This window comes from Electrophorus electricus, chromosome 24 (genome assembly GCF_041902795.1).
Source record: "Electrophorus electricus isolate QZ-2024a chromosome 24, ASM4190279v1, whole genome shotgun sequence".
Taxonomy (NCBI): Eukaryota; Metazoa; Chordata; class Actinopteri; order Gymnotiformes; family Gymnotidae; genus Electrophorus; species Electrophorus electricus.
In genome coordinates, this window is record NC_137520.1 from 13957181 (window position 1) to 13982631 (window position 25451).

The 25451-nt window shown below is 39.6% G+C and overlaps 2 protein-coding genes across 2 annotated transcripts; one reads left to right on the forward strand and one right to left on the reverse strand.

Annotated features, from left to right (window-relative positions):
* Positions 1–121: 121 nt before the first annotated feature.
* nlrp12l (NLR family pyrin domain containing 12-like) lies at positions 122–12083 on the reverse strand. Its single transcript, XM_027025830.3, has 14 exons — positions 11948–12083; positions 10499–10571; positions 9542–9643; positions 8488–8604; positions 5313–7109; positions 4003–4170; positions 3416–3589; positions 2658–2831; positions 2252–2425; positions 1832–2005; positions 1571–1744; positions 1307–1480; positions 1046–1219; positions 122–883 (listed from the first exon to the last, which is right to left on the reverse strand). The coding sequence occupies exons 2-14, from the start codon at positions 10540–10542 to the stop codon at positions 874–876; spliced, it is 3456 nt and encodes a 1151-aa protein (XP_026881631.2). The 5' UTR covers positions 10543–10571; positions 11948–12083; the 3' UTR covers positions 122–873.
* A 2709-nt stretch (positions 12084–14792) lies between these two features.
* Positions 14793–22640, forward strand: nemp1 (nuclear envelope integral membrane protein 1). Its single transcript, XM_027025834.3, has 10 exons — positions 14793–15254; positions 16202–17572; positions 17899–18023; positions 18115–18334; positions 18441–18513; positions 18742–18835; positions 19024–19138; positions 20847–21072; positions 21531–21707; positions 21920–22640. Exons 2-10 carry the CDS (start codon positions 17464–17466, stop codon positions 22119–22121), a joined length of 1341 nt encoding a protein of 446 aa, XP_026881635.2. The 5' UTR covers positions 14793–15254; positions 16202–17463; the 3' UTR covers positions 22122–22640.
* Positions 22641–25451: the final 2811 nt, after the last annotated feature.

A 25451-nucleotide genomic window follows, 5' to 3' on the forward strand; every position in this document is an offset into this window, starting at 1 on the left:
CAATGTTCCTGGCCTGCAATTTAATCATAATATAGAGCAGATATTCGCAAAGGGGAGGCAAAGCAAGACAAAGGAAAAAAAAGACATGTACCTGTGTATTTGGGGGGGGGGGGGGGGGAACCACTGATAATGGTGAGCAGAACGCTGCCTATAATTATCGATGAGTTAAAATAGGCAGCACTTTCTACCCTCTTTATGAAACATTTAAACATCTTTTAGAAGTTATGAATGCATGGTTAGAGACTGTAGTGGACTTGTTGCTGTGCTGTTAGCTGTTCTGTAACTCAGTGGGCAGATCCTGACTGTAGTAGTAGGGAGCGACCCGACAAGAATGGTGTGGATTGTCCAAGTACATAAAATGCCTTTTCAAATGACAGTTCCACCATGTTAAGTGAAATTTTTAATCCTTCAATCATCAGGACTGTTAAGAGCAGAATAATTTATATGCAAGATAATAGTAGAGAGTTTAAATAGGTCAACTGTTAAGGGCAGAATATTTTATATGCAAGGTAATATTAAATAGTTTAAATAGGTCATAGTTTAAGTTTAACAAAGTTTATATAAATACAGTTCAATGTGAAGTACTAAATAACTGACCTTAACCAATCAGGTTACATCTACATTTGTTGCCCAAACAACTTCATTTACAGTAATTATGTAAAGTCAACACTGCCTCAAAAAAAAAAAAAAATCATTGTTAATGTACAAATACCAGGAAATTTTTAAATTTGGATGTCAACGACCATAAACATGAAGGTGAAGCAGTAACATTCAATACGAGAGAATATTAATGCCATTTATAGACTACTAAAGCAATTCCTTTCCATTGGAGTAAGACTGTTCCCTGGGAGCCCCTGCATGTAGTATGGTCATTCAGTACAAGCTAGGAAAACAACATGGTATGTTTGTGAGCAATATTTCATTACAAGACAATTTAACAGATTAAAAAGCAGCAGCATATTACTTGTACTTTTATATTAGTTGTAAATTGTTGACTTAAGTGGTCTCAATTGAAAACTTTGCAACTGCCACTGGGTTAACTTACTTAATTTTCTCCAGTTTGTGGTCTGGATTTTCCATTAAGGCTGAGAGCTGACGTATGTTGGTGTCTTTGAGGTCATTTTCACTCAGGTCCAGTTCTTTCAGAATTGCATGTTTTCCACTTAGAACAGATGCTAAAATTGTGCAGCTTTCCTCAGTGACTCCACAGTTAGATAAACTACAAATAAATTTGCATCAGAAGAATACATTATAAGCACAGGCCAAAACGCAACTATGATTGGCAAGTTTCCTTAAAACATATCACCTCAAAGTCTTCAGTTTACAATGTGGACTCTCGAGTCCAGCACACAGACTCTTCACACCAGAGTCTTGCAGGTTATTGCATCCCAGGTTCAACTCCCTCAGACATGAAAACTTTTTCCCCAGAGCAGAAGCCAGTGAGTCACAACATCCTGTGGTTAAGCTACACTGGTTCAGCCTGGTGGAAAGAAACAATTTTAGAAATCTAATACTGGCTGTCATGTAGTATGATGTAAATGTTTTTGCTTCACTTTTCAAAAGCACTCACTCTAGTTTTAAAATTGCACTACTGTGATCCTCCAGGGCAGCAAAAAGGAACTTTATTCCTGTGCCCCTTAGGTCATTGTTACCCAGATTCAGTTCTCTCAGGTGGATGGGGTTTGAAGCAAGAGCTGAAGCAAGAGCAACACAGCCTTCTCCTGTGACGCCTGTCTCTCTTAACCTATAGAGAAATTCACCATTTTGCATACTTCCCATTCACACTACAGTACAAAAGCTTTGATAATAATAAATGCTTCTAAAACTTTACCTTAGTGTCTGTAGTCTGCACTTGACATTTTCCAGCACCTGAGAGAGTGCTTTTAGTCCAGAATCTCCAATGGGATTCTCACTCAGGTCCAGCTCTCTGATGGCTGCAGGATTTGCCGCAAATGCAGAGGCCAAAACAGAAGCCCCCTTCTCTGTCATTCCACAAAATGCCAACCTGTGGAAACAGGTTTTTCTCTGGTTGTCTACATTACCACACAATCTTACATTTGCATCTACAATTCTTTCTAAGTGGATAAAACATGGAATATGATTTGTCAGTTCTGCATCCCCATTGCATCTTTTTATGACAACTAAAACATAGTTCTGAGTATTAAAATCTGATTTTAGTCAGACAAAAACAATTGGCACTACAGTCTGAAAAGGTGTTTCAGGCATGACAAAGGTTTGTAGGGGCTCTGACCTCAGTATCTCCAGTCTACACTGAGGACTTTGCAGCCCACTGGAGAGCCATTCCACTCCTGTGTCTTCTATTAAGTTACCGCTCAGGTCCACTGCTTTTAAAACAGAAGAGTAACTTCTGAATGCTGTAGCAAGTGCCTCGCAGCACTTCTCCGTGAGCAAACCATAACTTAGCCTAGAGGTGTACGGACAAACAAGTCATTTAAAAAAATAAAATAAGTGATGCCACTTTGGTCTATAGCAGTGTTTCTCAACCCAGTTCTCAGGATCCTTCTCCCTGTTTCACAGTTTTGCTCTACCATAGTTCCCAACACAGTAGGTTAAAACAAAAATGTGCAACCATCTGGTAGGTCCCAAGGACTGGGTTGAGAAACTCTGGTCTTTAGGATGTGACATAATATTCTCACCAAAGCACTTCCAATTTAGAGAGTGGATCCTTCACAACAGCTGCAAGCTGCTCCACTCCACTGTCTCCTGGGTTATTCCAGTGCAGGTCCAGTTCTTTCAGGTGTGAGGGGTTAGACTTGAGAGCTGAGGCTAGTGCAGTGCTTCCATTAGGGGTCACTCTGCAGTCCTTCAGTCTACCAGTAGGGGGAGAAGTCATTCATATTACATATTAATACAAGGTTCCTTCTACTGAAGAACAATGCATCATAATTAACTAGCAAGCAGCTCAAATATTCATGAGATTTTTGTTTTGCCATAAAGACCAGATTCACTTAATTTTACAAAAACCAGAGTACTACTAGAAGGGAAATAGGTTTCCCTTCTAGGTGCTCTAAGGACTGGGATTCAAAAACTGTAAAACAAATTCTCCATGGCACTCTTCATTAAATTAAAAAGCATTTATTTAGACATGACTACGGACAAAATCTCTCAACTGTTTCAGTATGAGGTTTCATCAAGGAAAGTCAACGTGTGACGCGTTGTCAGTCACATGTCTAAATAAAGGCTTTTTTTTTTTTTAAATATGCGACTCTGCTTGATGAAGACTCAAGCCAAAACATGTGGAGAGACTCCCTGTCTGTTGCCATGTCTTTCATTTAATGAAGTGTGCCACAAAGCTGTCCTGTAACTTAATTTTACATTTATCCAACAGACAGACCAAAATGGCTTTTCGGTTTAGCATCATATACATGTCATCTATATGACTAGATACACTGACCTGAGTATTTCTATTTTGCAGTGTGGATTCCTCAGTTGAGTAGCTAGTATCCGAATCCCTGCTTCTCTCAGGCTGTTGTCACTGAGGTCTAATTCTTTTAGCAGTAACAGTTTTGGAATGAGCCGTGTTGCCAGAATGGCACAGCCCTGTGGTGTAATTCTACAGTATGAGAGCCTGCAGAGACAAGAAAGCCTTAGCTTTGACCATCTCTCCTGGATTTACACCTATACACCAAACAAAGCTTGTGGGTGTGGCTTTCTTTTCTTTGTGTTATCCAGTAAATGAATACAAGGTTGACTATACACCTTATAACAGAAGTAGGTGTGTGTTAATGAGCAGATGCATAGGATTTCAATAAATGTATGAAATCCATCTTTAAAATGAGCAGCAAAAATAAGCCAGTTTTGACATTAACACAAAGGTCACTATGGCCTGTACAGAATAACACTCTTTAGTTCTCATTTGGAAGCAATATATAAAGTTATACTCACTTCACCTTAAAATCATTTTTAGTTTCACCCTTTAGGAGAAGCAGGCTCTGTAAAAAGGCCCAGCTAAGGCAAAACATTAAAGGCACAAAGCTTTACCTGACTCTCTCCAGTTTGCTTTCTGCATTTCCCAGCCCCTCTGCAAGACGCCTCAGTCCTGTGTCTCCTATCGAGTTACCACTCAAGTCCAGCTCTCGCAGGTTTGAGGACTCAAGTGCAGTGCCCAGAGCTTTACAGCACCTCTCTGAGAGCCCACAGTTACTGAGTCTGAAAAAAGGTAGAAGTCCATCTGGAGGTTCATTTGGCCAGATATAAAGCCAATTCAAATATAAGAATGGATATAAGGGATTATACATCAACCTTCGGAGCGTCTTAAATCATCTTAAACATACTTTGCTAAAATTTGAGATAAATCACTTAATTTACCTGAGAATACATTAAATTTCATTACTTTTTTTTTTTTTTTTTTTTTTTTTTTTAACTTTGTGAAAGCAGGGGTGTGGCATCTGCAGAGAGACATCACAGGTGAATCAATTGGTAATTAAAATTGGTGAGATTTATGGAAGCCTACATATTTATTGTTTTGTTTATATTTTTGATTGATTCATTTTTGTTGTTTTTGTCAAGTGCATACATGAGTGTTTTATTGGGAACTTTACCCAAAATTGGGTAAAGGTCCATAATCCCAGTAGGCAGAGACTGAAAAGGTGATCTTGGAAAACAAAACTACAAACAAAAACTCAGAGAACACTAGCATTAGAACCAAGAACCTTCTTGAACTGACCAACCATGAAGAGAACATATAAACAAAAACACTCAACAGCAAAGACAGGGAAGCACAGATATAAATACACAGACCAGCAAGAGAGAAACAAGATGAATTGATGCTGCTATATCCATCCTGCCGGCATATCTACTCCGATAGATGCAGAACCAGTTCGCCCACCCTAGACCCAGTGGAACAGCTGAGATGCCCACATCTACACAAGTGGCTACTTAGACTAAACAGAATGTCATAATGCATGTACTCTGGCCAAGTTTTCCCTTGCCACTGTGGCCTCTGGTTTGCTCATTAGGGACCTGGACTCATGCATTTGTAAAGTTGTTGTGTTGAAAAGCACTATGTAAATAAATTTGACTTGATGTGAGACACAGGTGAAGGCAGTAAGAGGCAGATAAAACCGGTGGAGATGTGAAAAAGCTAAAAACAGAACCACTTAGTGTTGTGGCCATAGGAAACACACTGCTAAAGGGGAGAAACTGGAACAAGAAAATAAATAATTCAAAAGTTATCACTTTTCAACAGTCTCAATCGTTAATTGCCCAATGATTCACCGCAGCTGTGACTCTGCCCTGCTGACTCAGCCATGCCACCATATTTTCATATATACAGGACATAGCCTACTTACAAAGCGATTTCTGAAGCTTTCACCACTAACAGCAGTCTCAGGAGACCTTCATCCGATTTGCTGTATTTCTTGAGGTCAAATATATTAAGCCTATCTGCTGATGTCAGTAACACAAACACTAGAGCTGACCACTGCGTGAGGGAGAATTTGGAGAACCACTCTGAGCTCAGGTAGTGTTGGATATCTTTTACCAAAGAGAGCTCGTTGAGTTCATTCAGACAGTGGAATAGATTGATGGACTTCTCTGTAGAGGAGTTCTCCTCTATCTTTTTCTTGATGTAATCAACTGATGCTTCTAGGCTTTGAAAATTGTACTGAACCTTTGTCAACAGACCCTGCAGGAGGGTCTGATTGGAGTCCAGGGAGAGACCCAAAAGGAACCGAAGGAAAAGGTCCAGGTTTCCATTTTCACTTTTTAATGCTCTATCTACTGCACTCCTGTGCAGCTCACACAGTGCCGGCCTACTAAGATCTACCATAATGCAGCTCTTTTCATCAAGAACATTCCAATTGTTGACATTACACATGACAAACACATACACAGCAGCAAGAAACTCCTGGATGCTCAGGTGCAAAAAGCAGTAGACCTTGCTCTGAGTCATAGCATGCTCTTCTTTAAAGATCTGCGAGCACACTCCTGAGTAGATCACTGCCTCCTTGAAATCAATTCCACAGGCTCGCAGATCTTCCTCATAGAAGATGATGTTGCCCTTTTCCAACTGCTCAAAAGCAAGTTTCCCCAATTTCACAATCATGTCCTCGTCTGCTAGACCATCTTCACGTCTGTCAAAGTATCTTTGTTTAGCTCTGGTCTGAATTAGCAGAAAGTGTATGTACATTTGAGTCAGTGTCTTGGGAATTTCTCCTGCCTCTGAGGAACCCAACAATGTCTCCAGAACAGTTGCTGTGAGCCAGCAGAAGACAGGGATGTGACACATGATGAAGAGGCTCCTTGAGGACTTAATGTGTGTGATGATCCTGCAAGCCAGACTCTGGTCATTGATTTTCTTCTTGAGATACTCCTCTTTCTGGGGGTCATTAAATCCTCGTATCTCTGTGACAAGGTCAACAAACTGAGGAGGGATCTGATTGGCCGCTGCTGGACGGGAAGTTATCCAGAGAAGAGCACTGGGAAGTAGCGTCCCACCAATGAGGTTTGTTACTAGGACATCTAGGGAGACTCGCATTGTTGCATCACACACCCTCTCATTGTTCTGAAAGTCTAGAGCAAAGCGGCTTTCATCCAGCCCATCAAAGATAAAGAGAACTTTGTGGTCCTGAAAATCTCCTCTTTGAGGAATCTCCATTCTAAAATACTGAAGAAGTTCCACCAAGCTAAACTGCTTCTCCTTCATTAAGTTGAGCTCACGGAATGCAAGTGGGTAAATGAACTCCATGTCCTGATTCGCTCTTGCTTCAGCCCAGTCCAGGACAAATTTCTGTACAGACACCGTTTTTCCAATGCCAGCAATGCCTTTTGTCATCACACTGTGAATGGCTTTGCTGCTTGCATTTAAGGAACTGAAGATATCATTGCATTTGATGGGAATTTCCACAGCTGTGTGTGTTCTGGATATTATTTCAATCTGTCTCACTTCATGCTCATTGTTAACGTTACTGCGGTCACTCTCTATGATGTAGAGCTCTGTGTAAACATCGTTCAGGGATGCTGCATGATCTTGTCTCAAAACATCATTGGAAATGAACTGAAACTTTGCTTTTAGCCTACGTTTATGTTGCAGCACTGCTTCTGAGTCCCCACAAGGTACTGAACTAGGGATGCAAACAGATCGTTTCCTAGACAAAAACAAGGTATATTGTATAAAACCTTTAACAGTAATAATAAGTTTGATTTATATAGTGCCCAAGCATGCTTTACAGTAAGTAATATAAACATTTTTAGGGAATCAGGAGAAAAGTTAAGATGGGTAAAGAGAAGAGGAAAGTTTTAAGCAGTAATGAGCAGGAATGGAGAGATTGAGGTAGAGCATTCTGAAGGATCTCCCACCCATGGTTGAATGTCTAGTTTGGGGGACAGTGAGAAGTCCAGTGTTGGAAGATTTAAGTGTGCAAGTGGGATGGTATGAAAGAATAAGTTCAGAAAGATAGCCAGGAGCCAGACCATGTAGAGCTTTGAAGGTTAGAGAAGAACAACCCTGTACTTTGTCCGCGAAATGACAGGTAGCCAGTGCAATCGTTGGAGAACAGGTGTAATATGGCAGTGCGGTTGGTAGAGGTAAGGACTCTAGCTGCTGAGTTTTGGATGTACAGGAGACGGTTAAATCAGTTTGACAGGAAGGTCAAAGAAAAGAGAATTGCAGTGATCAGTGCGGGAGCAAATGAAGGCATTAGTCAACATTTTATAGTCACCATCACTGAGCGTAAGCATGCAATATTACACAGATGGTAAAATACAGTTTCAATAATGAACTTAATGCGACTGAGGAATTCAAGGGTGAGAAAAATATAGAACTGAAGTTTTTAATGACTTGGATTGGCTGGATAGCAACACCTTCAGTGTCCACAAAGAAATGCAAGACACGAGAAAGTAGTGACTTAGCTTCAACTAATAAGACTTCTGTTTTATCAGCATTGAAATTTAGGTAGTAATTAAGCAGCCCAAGTTTAAATCTAAGAGCCTGGGCAGAAGCAGAGGGGCAAGCAGTGTTGATGGAGATCTGAATATCATCAGCATAGCAATGAAATCTAAGACCATGATTGTGGTTAATCTTGCCAAGTGTGGAAATGTATATGATGAAGAGGAGCAGTGCAGTTCCCTGGGGAACACCTCAATTAACAGAGGCCATGCATGACTTGTGAGAATCCATTGCAATATATTGTCTATTGGCAAGGCATGACTGTAACCAGTTAAGGACTAGGCCAGAGATACCGACAGATGACAGTCTGGAAATGAGGAGATGATTAACAGTATCAAAAGCTGATGATAAATCCAAGAGAACCAGGATGTTGAGAAATACAGCATCGGCTGACAGCAACAAATTGTTGACAACGTTTACGAGGGCAGACTCGATGCTGTGCAGGGTGCGAAAACCAGATTGAAAACTAGTTACATAGATATATCATAAATGGTAATTTATACATATTTGTGTCTTAAATACTGAGTGTGCAGTGAAAAGGGAGAGGGTAATAAGACAATACTTTGTTAGTAATTTACCATAAGTCAGTAGAAATGTGCTTCGTCATTGATGTTGCACATTCAGGTTTTGATGATGCCCTCATACTTGGATCACAGACAGGTTCCCCAGAAAACGGGCTTGGCTGTTTACATGAGCTTAAAAACATAGACATGTCAAATTACTGTTCTTCTAAAGGTCCTGTGGATATACTACATCAAGCAATCACCAAACATTTTTAAAGATATATTCATCATGCAACAACAGGGTTTTAAACTCAAATTCAGTTAACATGAGAGATTGTGGAACTAACTTGTTGCCTTCACTCTCACCAAGTGCTAAAAAATACAAACTTAAGTACATTAAAATGTTTTTTTTAAACTTCAGTATGCTATTCCTAATAGTTTTAGGAGTAGAAATGTATGTATGTCATGACATCACTTTAACAGCAACACATGGAACAGGTGCCAGAATGAAAAGCAAAACCTTTTTATACTGATCTGAGGTCATTTGATCTCTTTACTGAAGACAACACACAGGCATTTGCATTTAAAAACTGAAATGCTGAATTAAAATGTCTAGACATCTTGACATATGTTGCTTTCCACTTCAGACAGTCCTCACTGAAAATCGATTACAGTGAACACAGTGAAATACAAATACAGCGATGGTGATGTGGACAAAGTCAAAAAGCGAAACATAAAAGAACCATTGAATTGATGCACCAGCCTGTCTCTCAAGACAAAGTCAATATGTGTGAATTTGTATTTAACGAATGAAACGCTGCATGTGTCAGAACTGGATGTGAACCACCTTGAAATGCCATCAGCATCATCTCACTATACCACATTCCACTGTGTGGTTTAGTGAACATGCCATAAAACACAGTACACATCATTACATTTCTGTCAAGAACAAAGCAACTTTCATGCCACAATGAAATGTAAATCACTGTCCATTTGCAGCCTGCTGCCAAATTTGAGGCATGGTCCATGATATGGTTCCATACAAACCACAACAGTCATGTTTGCAATTCAATTTGGCCCAAATTCCTCTACATAGAAATGTCTCCAAGACTTTACTGGAAATACTTACCTTTGTGTAAGAGAAATGGATACCTGTTTAAATTCTATTGGCTCCAATATTGAGTTGGAGCTTCTGACTGAAACACAGCTTGGTCCATCCAACTTGGCCAACCTTGAATGATAAAATATATATATAGGATGTCAAAACAAATGACTAACATGTTATTAACTGTATGATCTCTGTTAAACAGCAAAAAAGTTAATGAAACATAGGATAGCCAGGTCTGTTTTCAGTGTTTTGTAGGTGCTACTCTAGTTTTGTCTGCCTCACACTGCTTGGACATACTTTCACAAGCTTTCTCTTTCTCCTCCATTCACACTGCAATATCCAACTTGGCTGAAATAAAACCCTGCTAGAGTAGCTTTTTCGCAGAGGACACTGTTACTGAGTGCAGCTTACATTGTTCCTATGCGACTGTTACTGAGTGCAGCTTACATTGTTCCTATGCGACTGTTACTGAGTGCAGCTTACATTGTTCCTATGCGACTGTTACTGAGTGCAGCTTACATTGTTCCTATGCGACTGTTACTGAGTGCAGCTTACATTGTTCCTATGCGACTGTTACTGAGTGCAGCTTACATTGTTCCTATGCGACTGTTACTGAGTGCAGCTTACATTGTTCCTATGCGACTGTTACTGAGTGCAGCTTACATTGTTCCTATGCGACTGTTACTGAGTGCAGCTTACATTGTTCCTATGCGACTGTTACTGAGTGCAGCTTACATTGTTCCTATGTGACAGATACAACGTCTCTAGCGGTGACAAATCACAAACACCAAATAAATAAAAGGAAATGGTCAGATCTATTAAAAACATCGACACTTGTTAAACATCCGTGCATGGCATATGTGCATCTGAGCAATTCTTTCTGACTGCCTCTCTGTGTGTGTGTGTGTATATATATATATATAAATATAAAAGCAACAGGAAAAAACATTTAAAAAGGTTCACATACGCAGTTCTCACCTTGGCACTTTAGACAACGGAGCACATTCTCCATGGTGCGTCATTGCAGATTGTGTGCTGCAATTATTTGTACCTGGTATACACAAATAAAGTATAAGTTCAGCAAATTAGTCCATGGAATCCTGGCAAATAAATATTTCTCAGCATCAGTCACAATCTTAGAGTGAAGGCCAAGAGTAGCGCGTGATTACAAATGCTTGTAGTTCAAGAGTAGTGCATAAATCAGAGAAAAGTGGTTCAAAAGGCAGAGGTTAAGGTACTTGACTTGTAATCGGAAGGTTGCTGGTTCAAGCCCCACCACTGACAAGTTGCCACTGTTGGGCCCCTGAGCAAGACCCTTAACCCTCAATTACTCAAGTTGTACTCAGTCATAACTGTAAGTCGCTTTGGATAAAAGCATCAGCTGAATGCCATGAATGTGAAAGTCATTTCCCCAGTTATTATTAGGTGGTCATGTGCAAGTGTATGTTGCAACTGAAAGTAAGAAGTGTTAAAGTCATGGAGGACAGGCTGGTATGAGAGAAAACTGTCCTTTTTTGTGGTGAAAAAATATTAAGATTCTAACACCTTGGCCATGCTGTGTGTCAGGGGGTCCATTGGCTAAAGGTAGACATGGCATAGCAAATGTGTTAGAAACTATGTAAGTAAAGGTCCCCAAATTAGATCACTTGCAACCAAACGTGTTTTTGCCAGTGTGGTTAGGTTACTTAAAAATGTGCCATGTAGCTTCTTGTGCTTAGGGATGTGCCCCAAATGTTTTACTTTGTTTTTTCAAATGGGATTTATGATGTTTATATGCTGCACTGATGTGATCCATGTTTTAGTGTCACACTTCATTGTTGTTGTTTTGGGTTTTTTTTTATTATTATTTCAAAATCAAATGCCAATTCAGAAAAAGGCTTTACTGCAATCTAAAGATCATTAATCTTTCATTACTGGGTGAGTCCGGGAGCGTGACAAGACTCGTTGCAGCATTACCAACTACAACAACAGGAAAATCAGTTCTAGTGAAACGTTTCAAAAGCAGCCCATGTCCTTTTTATCCCAATAGGCTCTGGGTTATCTAATCTCACACAGCGGCCAAAAACATTCTTTCCAACGCGAGGCGACACCTGCTTGGAAAATCATGGAGATTTGTAGGACTAAAATTATCAGCCGAGTGCAGAGTTAGGAGAAACATAGCAGGGAGGAGGGAAATACAATTACACATGATCACTGAAAAATAATTTATCCAACGACCCCATGTAAAATTAATCCCGTCCGAACAGTGTTTTACACTGACCCACGAGAAGTAGCCTCCAAAATCCAAGATCATTTGAACAAAAAATTAAATAAATCTGCGTATGTGAATGAGTGTACGTTCAGTCACATCCGGCAGTTTTAATGGCTAAAAAATGTGGAATTTTTATATGAAAGTACAATCTCTTGACCAAATGAATACATACTCACAGATGGAAACGAGATAGATGCAGACCAGTGTTGATGCGTTAAAGTGTAAGGTGCCACTTTTTAATTAGATGTCACCATTCCAGCTCGGGCTGACCTGGAAAAGCCGCCTTGTGTTCAAGTCTAATTAGGGTGTGACGCTTGCCAAATATCCCCGCCACACACGGAAGTTTGGAATGAATTTACGTAACATAACGTCACGTCAAATTTCATACGTTAAATATTTTTGAAGAAATCAAACCAGTCTAAACAATGTTACTTGCAGGCTTGTACGTGCTGTCTCAAATATCCCTGCAACAATTAGCTCTATATAAAAAGGTAAATTACTGTTCAAACATGCAAACATCGATTTCAGGAAGCGAGCCACTTATCCCATTCACACCTGATTAGCAGAAGTTTTTCAGTCAGGCCACAGAATATGGCCAGCCTACTGGCTTTCATGTTAAAAGTGTGTCCCCAGAGATTGACTCGAAATTCTACATTTTTGGTCGATCCTAAACACACTGAGCACAAACAATGAGTCACCGGTTGAGGGCAATATTGACTGATTAGTACATGCAAGTCTGCGCCTTTGTACGCAAGCACAATGCAGTGGAACAACATTGATAAATAGCCTATTTAATCTGACACCAGTTTTTGAAGAGATGTGTGAGAGCATAAAAACGCTAATGTATAAGAATTGAGACTATAGAATTTCATCATTCTGATTTTCTGAATATGGCATATGAAACTACTGGCAGAGAGATTGTTCTTTTTGCTTATCTGATGTAGGCTCAATTACAGATTATTAAATGGTCTGGTAAATGTCACAAAAAGGTTGTGACACAATACAGAAGTGCATTATAATCCTGAAGTAGGTTAAAAGAAATAATTGTGTGTGACACTCTGAATATACCATGTCAGCCTTTATGCACAACAAAACTCAAGGGGTGATTGCAAATACCCTTGACTTAAGTATTATACCAATTTAAACATGTAAATAGGCTACTTCAAAGAGGACCTCACCTCTGTAAAATAAGATAATGTATTAACAGCTATCTTTCTACATTTAAATGGAAACTTGTAACTATGGTGATAGTACCCAGATAGCAAAAATTATCTAGCCCAGACCTGGCGCAGATCCCACATAAGTTCTGGTCTGGATCCATAAAACGGATCTGGTCTAGTGGCTTTTGGCACAATGGGCCAATACCGACATGGATCCAGTCTCTATTATCTGGACCAGCACCGAACAAACACCAGACAAGAGGTCACAGGTTTCTTTACCAATACGGCCCAAATGTGGGCCAGATCTGTAATGCTTATTTCAGATCTGGATTGGTTTCAAACCAGATCTGTATAATTTCCATTAATTTAGTTACTTGAATTCAATTTACTTCATTAAAATGTGTGAAATTATATGAATACTGTGTTATTATACTATCTAGATTTAAAATATGAAAATGTTTCATATATTAAAGTATTGTTTATCCTATTTTAAAATGTGAACACAATATTTTATTTAACTTAAAATAAGTTATAGTATAAACAATAAATCATAAACACCAGCCATTAACCAGATTACTTTCTTATTCCACACAACATACAGAGCCAGAGAACTTTTCATTCGCAGCTTACTGTATAGAGCTTCCACTGAGACCCATATATTAATTGACATGATGATTCATTGCTTATGTAGGCAACCTACCAAGAAGACAGAAAGAAGTAAATTTTATTTGTGAAACATCAAAAATAAAATAGTAGAGTAGCTATGTGATCATCTCTTTCTTATGACTACATGGTCCCTGGTAATTACAGCTGTGATAGTAAACCATTAGATATTATCTAGATATATGCCTGAATGGATCTTAAAATATGATCCATCTTTTTTAACAATGTATTGTTGCTACCATATCTCAGTATTAATTTTAATGTACATTATTGTAACATTACTGTATACAAAGTAATTTTGGAACCTTTCTATTGGTACAATTAAAATATTCAGACAAACCTGTGTTAAATGTTATATCTACACATTCACTGATAACATATTTTATGTGTTTATTCTATTTTAAAGTATTTTGTATTTTCCTGTATTCATGCCATAATTACACTGTAAACAGTATATATATGTTCACCAACAGACATAAAATATGATTTTACATGAATTATGAATTTAAAATGTAAAGCAGAGAATAGGATACAGGGGGAAAGGAGTGCACAAATGAGACGGAGCACACTGATCACACAACACTGTCCTATACAGAGAGTGATGGAGGCCACATGTAGGTTACAGTGGGTCAGGTGAAAAGCTCTCTCAAGCTTACCTGTAGGGAGAAATGGAACAGTGCCAATACTGTATGCTTTAGTATTCTCTAGGCAAAAATGGGCAAATACCCGCTAAGAAATTAGTACAAACATATCTGGTGATCTCTGAATAGTTTAGCTTAGGGGTGTCAAACCCATTTTTGGGCCACATTCAGTCGAATGTCAAGTGTGTTGGAGACAAAAAATAAAATCAGTTTACATAAGTTAAAGACACAAACATTGCTGGACGATCATGAAAATTGTAGCTGACGATGAGTTCCATCTAAATAATTATGACTAATAACCTAATGCGTTTTTTCGCTCATTTTATGAAACTATTAAATTTCAAGTCTAAAGTGATCAATAATTGGCAATTTAGTGTTCTTGCTTCTTAGCTGGTAATATTTAGTAGCTCCCAGCAACAGCTCAAAGTCAATCAATAAATGAAAAGCCTACCATTCTGACTTTTTCTTTGTAAGACCCATTATGTAAAAATAATTGTGCCACGCCTATTGCTGGACAGTGTTAAAGTGTCGGGCCAAATGCGCTAGACATATGTGATTGTTAGGTGCATCCGGAGCCGTTTGTTGTCTGGGCCAACACAGAGAAGCCAGACGCCTTCAGAGTCAAGACGTTCAAAAAAGTAAAAGGATCCAGTAAAAGCCTCCCACTGACGGTCAAAGGTTTGTCGGCCTCACAAGACAACTACCTGAAAAGAATAATGAAGCTTAAATCTGTCATCAATGTGCAGATACCAACGGTTTGTCTATTCGCTAGCAAAGAAGCATTAAATGAAGGCCGTGAGTTCAGCAGTGCGCGATATAAGCGGCAGGTCGATGTCGGTTATCCATCACAGACAACCGAGCAAACGGAGCACGGAGATTTAGCCGAGGAGAAACGGACAAGAACAGTGCCTTTTGCCTTTGTGCCCAAGAACTATGTGCGTTTGGAGGAGAATGGTAGCCGACAGAAGGCGGAGGAAAAGAAGTCTAAGAGGAAAAAGAAATACAATAAATGCAAAAAGGCAAGTTTACTTGAATATTCAAACTGACGTGCCTGGCCGTAGTTGAAAAACCAGATGTATTAAGTGATGCTACAGGGACGATCAGGAATTTTCCCCTTCAGTACGGCATTGTGCTAAATAATTTGTGGATTTTTATATACTGCACTTAAATTAATCTACGTGATCCTATCTTGTGAGCCCATTTGCCTGTCATGAGCTGGAAGCACAAACGGGCTTAATTTCATTAACGTATAAAAAAATACAGTGGATCAATTTATTTAAAAATAAGGTTTTCTGAAGTGACAAAAAAAAAAAAAGAAATTTAGTCCCTGTTTGTTTATTAACCTTATTACTGGTACAGAAAATCAAAATATCTATAGTGTCAAATAAAATGCGATTTTAATTCCAAAAGGTAGTGAAGTTTCTTTTATATTAAAAGTGGTCTTAATATTTATAAATGAGTGCTTCGGGTTGTAAGTAAGCTTGTTGATTCAACGTTAGTTTGACTTTACAATGGGATCACTGTTCATAAACGTGATTAAGTGAAGGTTTTTGGTTATTTTTGGGTGGAGGGTGTTGGAGGACTTTTTCCATACCACAGAGCTTTCTGCAGAGGTCAGAGGGAGATGGAGACTTCCACTGTCTGTGCTTGTCCCAGAACAGTCGTGTGTTCCATGTGCCTCTGACATCAGCTGTCCTCTCTTGGTGCTGTTTCTTTTTTGTATACAGGCCTAATGCCATTTTCAGTTCAAGCTTCTCAGTATCTGTAATGTCACAGTGGGGACGGTTTATTTAGATTTTCAGAGTGGGGATGCACGTATGCAAGCCCCATGCAGGTTTACCATTGTGAGCAAGCGGAAACGTCCCTCCAGAACGTTCCCCTGCATCCTGTTTATGACTTCATAAGTACCTGTTTCATCTACCTCTTTTTCATACAGTATAGCACTTACACTCTCTCTGTTTTCTAGAATGTGGGGAAGGCTCTGCGCTACAGCTGGAAGTGTCTAATGTTAGGACTTCAAAACCTGACAGTGGGATATTGCATCCCTTTAACTGCAGCTGGCACATTCTATGCAGAATTCCAAGGAGGAATGCCCATGAGTTGACAGAACTGTGCCCTTTTCATTTATCGCCACTGTTCATAAATGTTCTACTTTTAATGCTCTAATTAAATACATTATATTTGAAAAGAAAATTGCATTCAAGTATTTCATTGTATGAGTAATCTGACCTTTTGTGCCTTGTTTATGTGATTAAAATAAGAATGTTGTTGTTGCATGAGTGTTTTTGTTTGTTTGTTTGTTTATCAGTGTTCTTTGTTTTAATCAAAAGTATTGATTTGATGGGTCAGAGGCAAAAAAAGAGACAGCTTCAGGGTCCAAGGTCTACGTGTATGTCAGTGGAGATTTAGGATACAGTGTCTAGTAGCTATTCTGGGAAATGGCTGGGGAATGATTTAGAAACAGGAAAGGTATAGAGAGGAAGACACGAGTCAAAGCAGGAAGTGCTCCCACACAAAACAGAAACTCGGGGTCAGTTATCACAAAGTGTAGTATCAGCATCAGGCTGGATTATAATGAGAATTGATTAGATAAATTCATTAAAAATAATTTAGAACCCTGTTTTTCTGAAAGAGGAGCTGAGATTTGTCCCATAAGTCAAGCTTTTTTATGGTAAATTCTAAATATCTTGGCTGATACTAGTGAAGTTCACTGATGACACAAAACGGGATGGTGTGTCCAACACTGTGGTATAGCCCCTTTACAGCCTAGAGAGCCTCTGTCTAGCTTCACCATCTCAAAGCAAAACTGTTACCCATGATAAAATGATTTGTTTTACATGTTTGTGATCAAACTGTTAATGTTATAAACATGAAAAGTATGTTTGCCAAACAAGGTGCGTAATATGTGCAGTATTCATGAAGTAGTACACAGCAACCTACACGGAATACTGTGCTGATGTAATCACTACTTGCTTTGCATATAATAATTATGGTTTTAAAAAGTTGGTGAGTTGATGTTTAATGAAGTAACACTTATTTTGTAACTGACAGTTTGTACCTGTAGACTATTTTCAAGTTTTAAATACAATTAGTAAACGATTCGAAGTCTGCAGTTATTTTTGTCAAGCTCACGTAGATGCTACAGATCTGTAGGTGGCGGACTAGAGCAGGTTACGGTAGCGCCCGCTGTGGTTGAAAAGTTTGGCGAAGAAGTGAGTGGAGTCCATCATGGCGGGATACATGAAACTGAGAGAATCGTTAAATTTTGCTAAAGGCAGGGCAAGAATCCTCGTAGTTTTTGTTTTGGTTTTCCTTCACTTTTTTGAGCGTTCATTAGGTAAAATTGTTCTAAATATCTTTAATAATTATTGTAGTGACGGTCTGTTTGACAGCTAGCAGACATTAAGGAAAGTTATTGATCTGAGTGTAGTTAATGCGACACACGGAGAGGTTGGGTGTTTGTTAGCTAGCCTAACTATAAATAACTATAACTAATTAGAACTAACTATCCAGTTAATGCTGTTCATTTTCTAGTTTATGATTTAGAGTTTTTTAATTCTATGCTCGTCTTAAATTTGGTGTAAATGTATCCGTCAAACTAGCTAGTTGCATAGACCTGTTCCTTTAGTTTTATAAAAACTCAGCCTCCCTTTTTGTGTGTAGGTGCCACTCGCGGCATAATTGATGTCAAGGATGGACAGGAGGTCGTGGTTCAGGGATCACAACACTTTTGCTACGTTAATCAAATTCCAGTTCCCGGCTGGAGGGAGACCTGGACAAGAATCCAGGTAAGATTCTTTCCGTCTTCACCGACATTTTAGTTGATTATATATTTTGGTTATTTTATGACAAGGTAACCCATTTGTATGTAATTGATAGGTGAAAGTATGGAGTTCCAGTCAGCTGAAGGTCACTGTTGTGAAGAATGAGAAGGAGCTTCAGGAACTCGAGTACTTTAGTTTCTGGTCCTTGGTGCAATATTTCATCCGTGAACAGACTAATGAAACCACTGTGAGCGTTAACCTCTTCAATCCAAAGACCTGTTTTCGTGTGGACCCTGCAGATTCCAGCACATTTTACACAGTAAAACCTAGTCGAAGTAAGTGTGAAGTACTTTTTTCCCTTCTGTGCGAAAATCTTACCACATTCAGTTAGAAAAAAAGGAAGACAAATCCATTAATATCGTGTCTTCTTGTCACGTGTAGATTTCGACATCTACCTCTTCTTGGTGTTCCTGGCAGGAACCTTACTCTTCTTCTTTGCAGATATGCTGAGCAGGTAATTACACTCCACGTTTATTATCATCACATATAAACTGCCTCATCTTCACCTTCCTGTTACTCTGCCAGCATGTTCTTCCTTGGCCATGCTGTCTCTGCTAGTGCAGGCCTTTTGAGGCTTCCAGCACATTGGGCATCAGCATGGTTTTTCAAAGTTAGCACTCCTCTCGGAGTGACTGCCCATGTTGTAATTGCAGTTGCTAGACCTGGTTGTTTTGTTTTACAGGAGTCCAGTATTCTACTACTCAGCGGGAATCAGTACAGGCATGATAGCCTCCCTCATCATCCTCATCTTCGTCCTGGGCAGGTTTTTGCCAAAGGTAGGAACTAAAGCACAACGTCCAGCTGTATCTTTTTTAAATGTACATTAGCTTCATTCATTCATGTTAGTCTGTGGATAGTTATCAGCATGTGAACCTTGAAGTCTTGTCATTGTGTTTAAAAAGGGTGCTTATGTTTTTATGGAGAATGTGTTTGTGGGTGCTTTCCCGATGAATGTGTCCTGCAGAAAAGCCCTTTCTATGTGCTGATGGCGGGAGGCTGGTCGTTCTCCCTGTACGTGATTCAGTTAGTATTTAAGAACCTGCAGCTTATCCTCAAAGAGCACTGGCACCTAGCAGTAGGTAAGGCCATTACACACACTGCCTGATGATGCTGTGGTGGACAAAGGGGAATATCTATTAAAATATCCTATATGGCCAAAAGTATGTGGACACCTGACCATCACATCTAATTAAGCTCATTATATAATTGTGGGAGTTGTATACCATTCAGTTAAAAGAGCATTTGTGAGGTCGAGTGCTGATGTTGGATGAGAAGGCCTGGCTCACAGTTGATGCTCCAGTTCATGCAAAGATGTTCTGTGGGGTTGAGGTCAGGGCTGTGTGTAGGTTGCTAGAGCTCTTTGACTCCAAACTTGTCAAACCGTGTGTTTATGAACCTCCCTTTGTGCACAGTGGCACAGACATGCTAGAACAGAAAAGGGCAGATAGCTGTCACAAAGTTGGAAGTATATGATTGTCTAAAATGTGTGCAGTAGCATTAACATTACTCTTCACTGGAACTAAGTGTCCTAAACCCTGAAAATGAGCTCCAGGCCATTATCCTTTTACTTCAGTAGGTAGAGTTCTCCTGCCACTCCATAGACCATGGTCCCACTCCTCCAGAGTCCAGTAGCTGGATGCTTGGAATTGTGTATAGTGATCTTAGGCTTATGTGCAGCTGCTCTCTTATTGAAAGCCATTTCATGAAGCTTCCAACACAAATTTCTTCACTGTGATGTTTCTTCCAGAGGCACTTTGGAACTCTGTAGTGCATGACAGAAGAGAGGATGGGATTTTTACCTCCTGTGCTTTTGCGTGGTCCACAGCTTTTTGGTTGTTTGTCATGCTTCCACTTCACAACATAAGCTCTTAGAATTTATTAAGGCAGATCTAGCAGGTACAGAGTTTCATAAACTGACTTGTGGCAGAGTGGCATGCTATGATAGTGCTGTGTCTAAAGTCTTCAGTATTGACTGTTCTACTACCAGTATTTGACTATGGGGATTGCATGGGCTTGGCTGTGCTTGATTTTAGGCATGTTTTAGCAATGGGTGTGGCTGAAACACTGGAACCTAATTTGGAGGGGTGTCCACACTTTTGACTATATACTAGTGAAAGATTTTAGGGGATAGGTAGATAATGAGAGAAACAGCTATACATCTTACTGGGATTGATAGTTGTACACACCAGAATACCAACGGTTGAGGTAATTGTGCATGATCGTTGTAGCAGGAGAGCCAACCTGGGCTCCAGGCGATCTGCTACCCTGCAGAGTTTAGGTGCAGCTCTAAATTCTGCAGGCCAGTAGGTGGGTGTTATAGCTAATAATTTATATTTGTGTTATAAATGTATGAACTCAGTCAGATTATAATCTTAATACATTACATGAAGGCAAATATGACAAACTAAGTAGAACTGTGCTGTGACTTGGACACAGTTAATCCAGAGCTCTCTGTGCATGCGGAATACCCATATTCAAAAAGCACTTTAAAACTCACTAGCTCTGTGCTTAAATGTAATGTGTGATGGAATTACAGGTGACATTTTTTCAGTTTTCTATTCCATCCATCTCTTCAAAGTTTACATTAACAGCTTTGTTAAAAACATCTGACCAGTTTTGTCCATCAGAAAAGGAAGAAAAAACATTTAATGTAGAGCTTCATATTTTTTTTATATTAAAATACACTGTAAAGAACAAACAGTAATGGTCCTAAATATAAAAAATACATCACATTAAATTTCTGTTTATAACAGTGGACGTTTTCATGCACTGTTTGTATTTCTCTAGGCTATGCTACTATTGTAGGGTTCATCAGCTTTGCAGTGTGTTACCGCCATGGCCCCCTGGAGGAAGAGCGGAGTATCAACATCCTGTCCTGGACGCTGCAGTTGTTTGGCTTGTTGCTGATATATGCTGGCATTCAGATCCAGCAGGTGGCGCTAGCACTCATGGTGGCTGCTTTTTGTTCCAAGAACATAGAGTGTGCAGTGTGCATGGCATTTTCACTCTATCAGTGAGTATCATATGAAATCCACTCATGGGTCCTGTTGCCAATCTACAAATTGTCTTAGTCCAGCATCTGCCATAGTACATTGCCTTATTTGTCTATTTTTGTCCCCCGTTGTGTACATGAAGAAGAGGGTTTTTAAAAAAAACAAAGAATTAAAAACTCACTGCTGTTGGTAAATGCCACTGATGCTGTAATCCAAGCAATTTGGAACAAGTTCATCTTTCTGTAAACAAGCCCAATTTAATGGGTCAGTTTTTCCATAAATGAGTGATTTCAAGTGGGTTCAACTTTCTGTTAAATAATCTGATTTTGGTTGAGTCCATCTATATAAATGGGTCTGATCTTAGTTGGGTTCATCTTTGTGTAAAATTAGTCTGACTTTGGTTGGGTTCATCTTTCTGGAAACAAGTCTAATGTTCTGATTTTTGATGGGCCTGTATTCCCATCTTTCTATTCCGGAGGAAACTGAAGCCAAAGTTGCGTTGGAAACCGGAGCCTCGACAGCTGCTTACGGAGGAGGAGTACCAGAAGCAGGCGGAAGTGGAGACACAGAAAGCCCTGGATGAGCTGAGGAGACTCTGCAGCAGCCCTGATTTCAGCACCTGGAAAACCGTGTCCAGACTGCAGTCTCCCAAGAGGTGGGAGAGTCCGACAAACACACATGCAGTGACTTTACCTGCCATTCATTTGATTTAATCGAAGCATTTGTTCGGTTTGTAGTCAAAGGTTTTTGCTTTGCATTGGTCTCATAAAGGTTTCTTGGAACTCTTGCAATGAGCTGATTAACTTAAGGTGACACTGTTTTTACTTTCACCTTTTACTTTGACGGCTATGGGGGCCATGGGCTCAGGTTTGCCGACTTCGTGGAGGGCTCTCCTCACCTGATGTCCAACGAAGTGTCTGTACATGCACAGGAGTACGGGCTGGGGGGCTCCTTCTTCGAGGATGAGCTGTTCGCCACGGATGAGGAAGATGATGAAGGATGGGAGACTGACGAGGATGTGAAGGCAGAACGCATTTCACCATGGAATAACACGAAAAGAAAGACGTAAAGCCAGGCGCAGAGGAGCTGATCTGATCTTACTCAGTCTTGCAAGCGGCCAGGCCGTGAATATAGAGACAGAATGTGAATGAACTAGGCCATATTTATACTGTCTAAGAAGCTGAAATCAAGGTTAAGTTGTGGCATAAGAATGCAACAACAAATTCACAACCTCCCAGACCCTCAGCACTGTCCTGACCATTTTACTGTTTCCCCCCCAGAAAAATTACTTGTGGATTTCCTTTCCTCATAAGCCACATTTGGATAACATGAAGACATTCATCGTCACACCTGCTGATGTTAAACTTGATGGTCGATGAGATTTATTAATTATTAATATATGATTCTTCTTTTGCTTTATGATCGGATGCGAGCTTAAGTTGTTGTGGCTTGCATAGGCCTCAGTTTGAGGGTTTTTTCTTTATATAGGCAATAAATTCCATTAGATAAATAATTTTTACAGCACAGAGTCAAAATAATAGACTATATTTGTATTTTTTATGGATAAAAATGAAAATATAAAAAAAAATATACAAACGTGTGCCTTTTGTTATTATTTGTTTATTTATTTATTTTTGTATTTGTTAGTTTGATTGGTGGATGCTGTTTTTTGGGGGGGTGGGTCTTGGTTTGTTTGATTGGATTGGCTGGTGGCTTTTTTACGGTAGTTTTTTACCGTAGGCTGGGCGCCAGGTGGCAGTAAGTCCTCTTCAAAGGATATTACAGAAGAAGAACGACACCAAAAAGATGATGTGGTTTCAAAACTCAGGCGTGAACGCAACTGTCTGGCTGCTCAGTTAACAGATAAACTGCTTTGTGTGTGTGCGTGCGCTCATCTTTATTCTGTTTCTTAGTCAATGCACGTTCCCCTTTCCTCTCCTTATAGAGCCCTGCAGGCTTGATTTAGTTGTTTTTCCCCTCATCCCCATTTTGAAGTCCTTTGAATTACTTCAAGCAAAGCAGCATTTAACTATATTCTTACAGACTTTAGAAGCTGTTTGTGTTGCTGTATGAAGTAAATTCACCTAAATGCACTAGCGCAGGGATCATGAGGTTTGCAGAGTGAACATGTCTGAGTGTCTTCATAACTCATAATGCTGTTATATGTTTGAGAAATGGGGCCAATTTTAGACAGTATGAGCATTTTCCATGTTTGTTTTGGAGTATGCACAAATTAGCATCTGATTTCAGTTTTTCAAAACACTATGAACACTTTATTTTTGTGCGTTTCAATACACATCAGCAATTCTTTCATAGGTATCAACATGGTCACACATCAGGCTCTTCTAAGAAGGTTCAATTCAGTTCTAAGTGCACATGCACAAACTCCCATTCCTTAAAACAGCATGGTTTAGGGCCCTTCTCACCACAGGTTGTTTAATTTTGGTTGGAAATCAAGTCTGATATCTGTCAAGAACCAATGTTAGGTTAATATCAAGCTCCGTCATTACATTCCAACTTCAAAGAAAAATGTTGCCATGAGTCATTTTTAAAAATAAAAGGAAAGCTAGGATTTTAAAATCTCTGAGCACTTTAAAAGTGAAACTGGAATCTAGTGGATAAATGATAGATGTCCAATTTGTTATCAATGTAACCTTTTATTATAGAAAATATTTTCCCACACTTGCCCTCTGGGCAGGTCAGTGGTGTAAACCACTGAGCTGTCCGGCCACAGCACGTGTTAGCATGTGTCATCTGATCTGCACAGGAGCAAGTTAAGCATTCCAGTAAAACAAAATATAACCAACGGAACTTACATTTATGGAATATGACTGATGCTTGTATCCAAAGCCACTTACAATTATGACTGAATACAATTTGAGCAATTGAGGGATAAGGGTCTTGCATAGGGGGCCAGTGGCAGCTTGGCAGTGGTGGGGCTTTAACTGGCAACCCTTTGATTGCTAGTCGCGTACTTATGGGGTGTACGGGTTTGCGGTTTGAATGTGTTTTGCTTTTTGCTGTCCCTGTTCAGCTGTGCTGCTGTGGCCTGCTGCTCAGCTCCGTCAGCAGGGCGTTCATGGCCGGTCATCTCCTCCAGGTAACATCTGTTCAGAAGCTACTCATACAACCCTGTATCAAAAGACAAATGAACTCTTTAAGTCTTTTGTTTTTAAAGTAGTTGTATAACATGCTATGCATATTAAGATAGCGATCCAAGTCACACTGAGATTGAAACACCACAAATTAGTGAAAATTTACTACAGGTATGCTTTTACCTGTTTCTGCTTTTCCTCCTTGGTCCTCCACACCTTTTATGCATTCCCAGAACATTTCCCCATGGTGCGGATGTCCTCACAGATTTCCCAAGCATTTTTAATGAAATTCTAATGCACAGAAACAAATTATCATCATAAAGTTACAGTTCAGATCCCCAATATTAATATTTATTCTGTCCAGTAATTAGAAAAAAAAAGACTAGTTCAACCATTTCCACAGAAGCACCTTGCTCAGGGGCCCAGAAAGATTGCTCAGAAAGATTGTACAGATTCTAATTCCAGGTAGTAATGGCTGGTTAAATCAGTAAGAATGAAACTTGTAAACACTCAATGCTCTTGCACAATGATGTACAGGGCCCTTGTAAGCAATTACTTTAAGCTGGCTATTTTCAAAGTAAAAAGAAAAACATTGCAGGTTTGAGCATGGCTAAGGTACGTCATGGCGAAAACCCAGAAAACCACTGGTGTCTTCACTCAGAGAGCTAACAGCTCTCTAACATAAAATTAGTTCTATTATCTTTAGATGCAGTTACACTCTTTTTTTGTCCTGCCAAGGTTTCACCATCCCTAGAGCACGCACCGCAGAAAGTCTCAGTGGCATGCTAGCAACAGCCATTTTTTCCCTCTTACTTCAAATCTTCTGGGAATTCTCCAGAATTCAACTGTGTTAGCTCCTCTCTTAGCAGTAATTCTCTGATGTTAGCCTTAAGCTACATAGTGCAAGTGGGTTCGTTGAATTAGGTCTAGTTGAATTACTGCCTAAGAAATACTGCCTAAGAGTGGCGCTAATACAGATGAACTCTGGAGAACATCAAGTTTGCTGATGACATGACTGTGGTGGGTTTCAGCAGGGATGACGAGTCAGCATACTGAGAGGAGGTGCAGCAGCTAACTGACTTGTGTAAAGTCAACAACCTGTCTCTGAATGTGAATAAAGTAAAAAACATAGTGGTTGACTTCAGGAAAACACAAGATGATCACTCTCCAATCAAAATCAATGGCTCTTCTGTGGAAATCGTTACAAGCACCTAGTTCCTTGGTCTCCATCTAGCAGAGAACCTGGACCATTGATACCAGCTTTATAGCCAAGAAAGCCCAGCAGCAACTCTACATCTTGAAGA

Bases quoted from the DNA above. Each gene is read 5' to 3' on its own strand.
- nlrp12l (XM_027025830.3), bottom strand. From the start codon at position 10,542: ATGACGCACCATGGAGAATGTGCTCCGTTGTCTAAAGTGCCAAG. The intron at 2,426-2,657 runs GTGAGAATATTA...GTACACCTCTAG, and splicing joins TCTAAATTGGAAGTGCTTTG to GCTAAGTTATGGTTTGCTCA. The intron at 1,220-1,306 runs GTGATATGTTTT...ATTTATTTGTAG, and splicing joins TGTAAACTGAAGACTTTGAG to TTTATCTAACTGTGGAGTCA.
- nemp1 (XM_027025834.3), top strand. From the start codon at position 17,464: ATGGCGGGATACATGAAACTGAGAGAATCGTTAAATTTTGCTAAAGGC. The intron at 19,139-20,846 runs GTAAGGCCATTA...GTATTTCTCTAG, and splicing joins GCACTGGCACCTAGCAGTAG to GCTATGCTACTATTGTAGGG. The intron at 21,708-21,919 runs GTGGGAGAGTCC...CCATGGGCTCAG, and splicing joins AGACTGCAGTCTCCCAAGAG to GTTTGCCGACTTCGTGGAGG.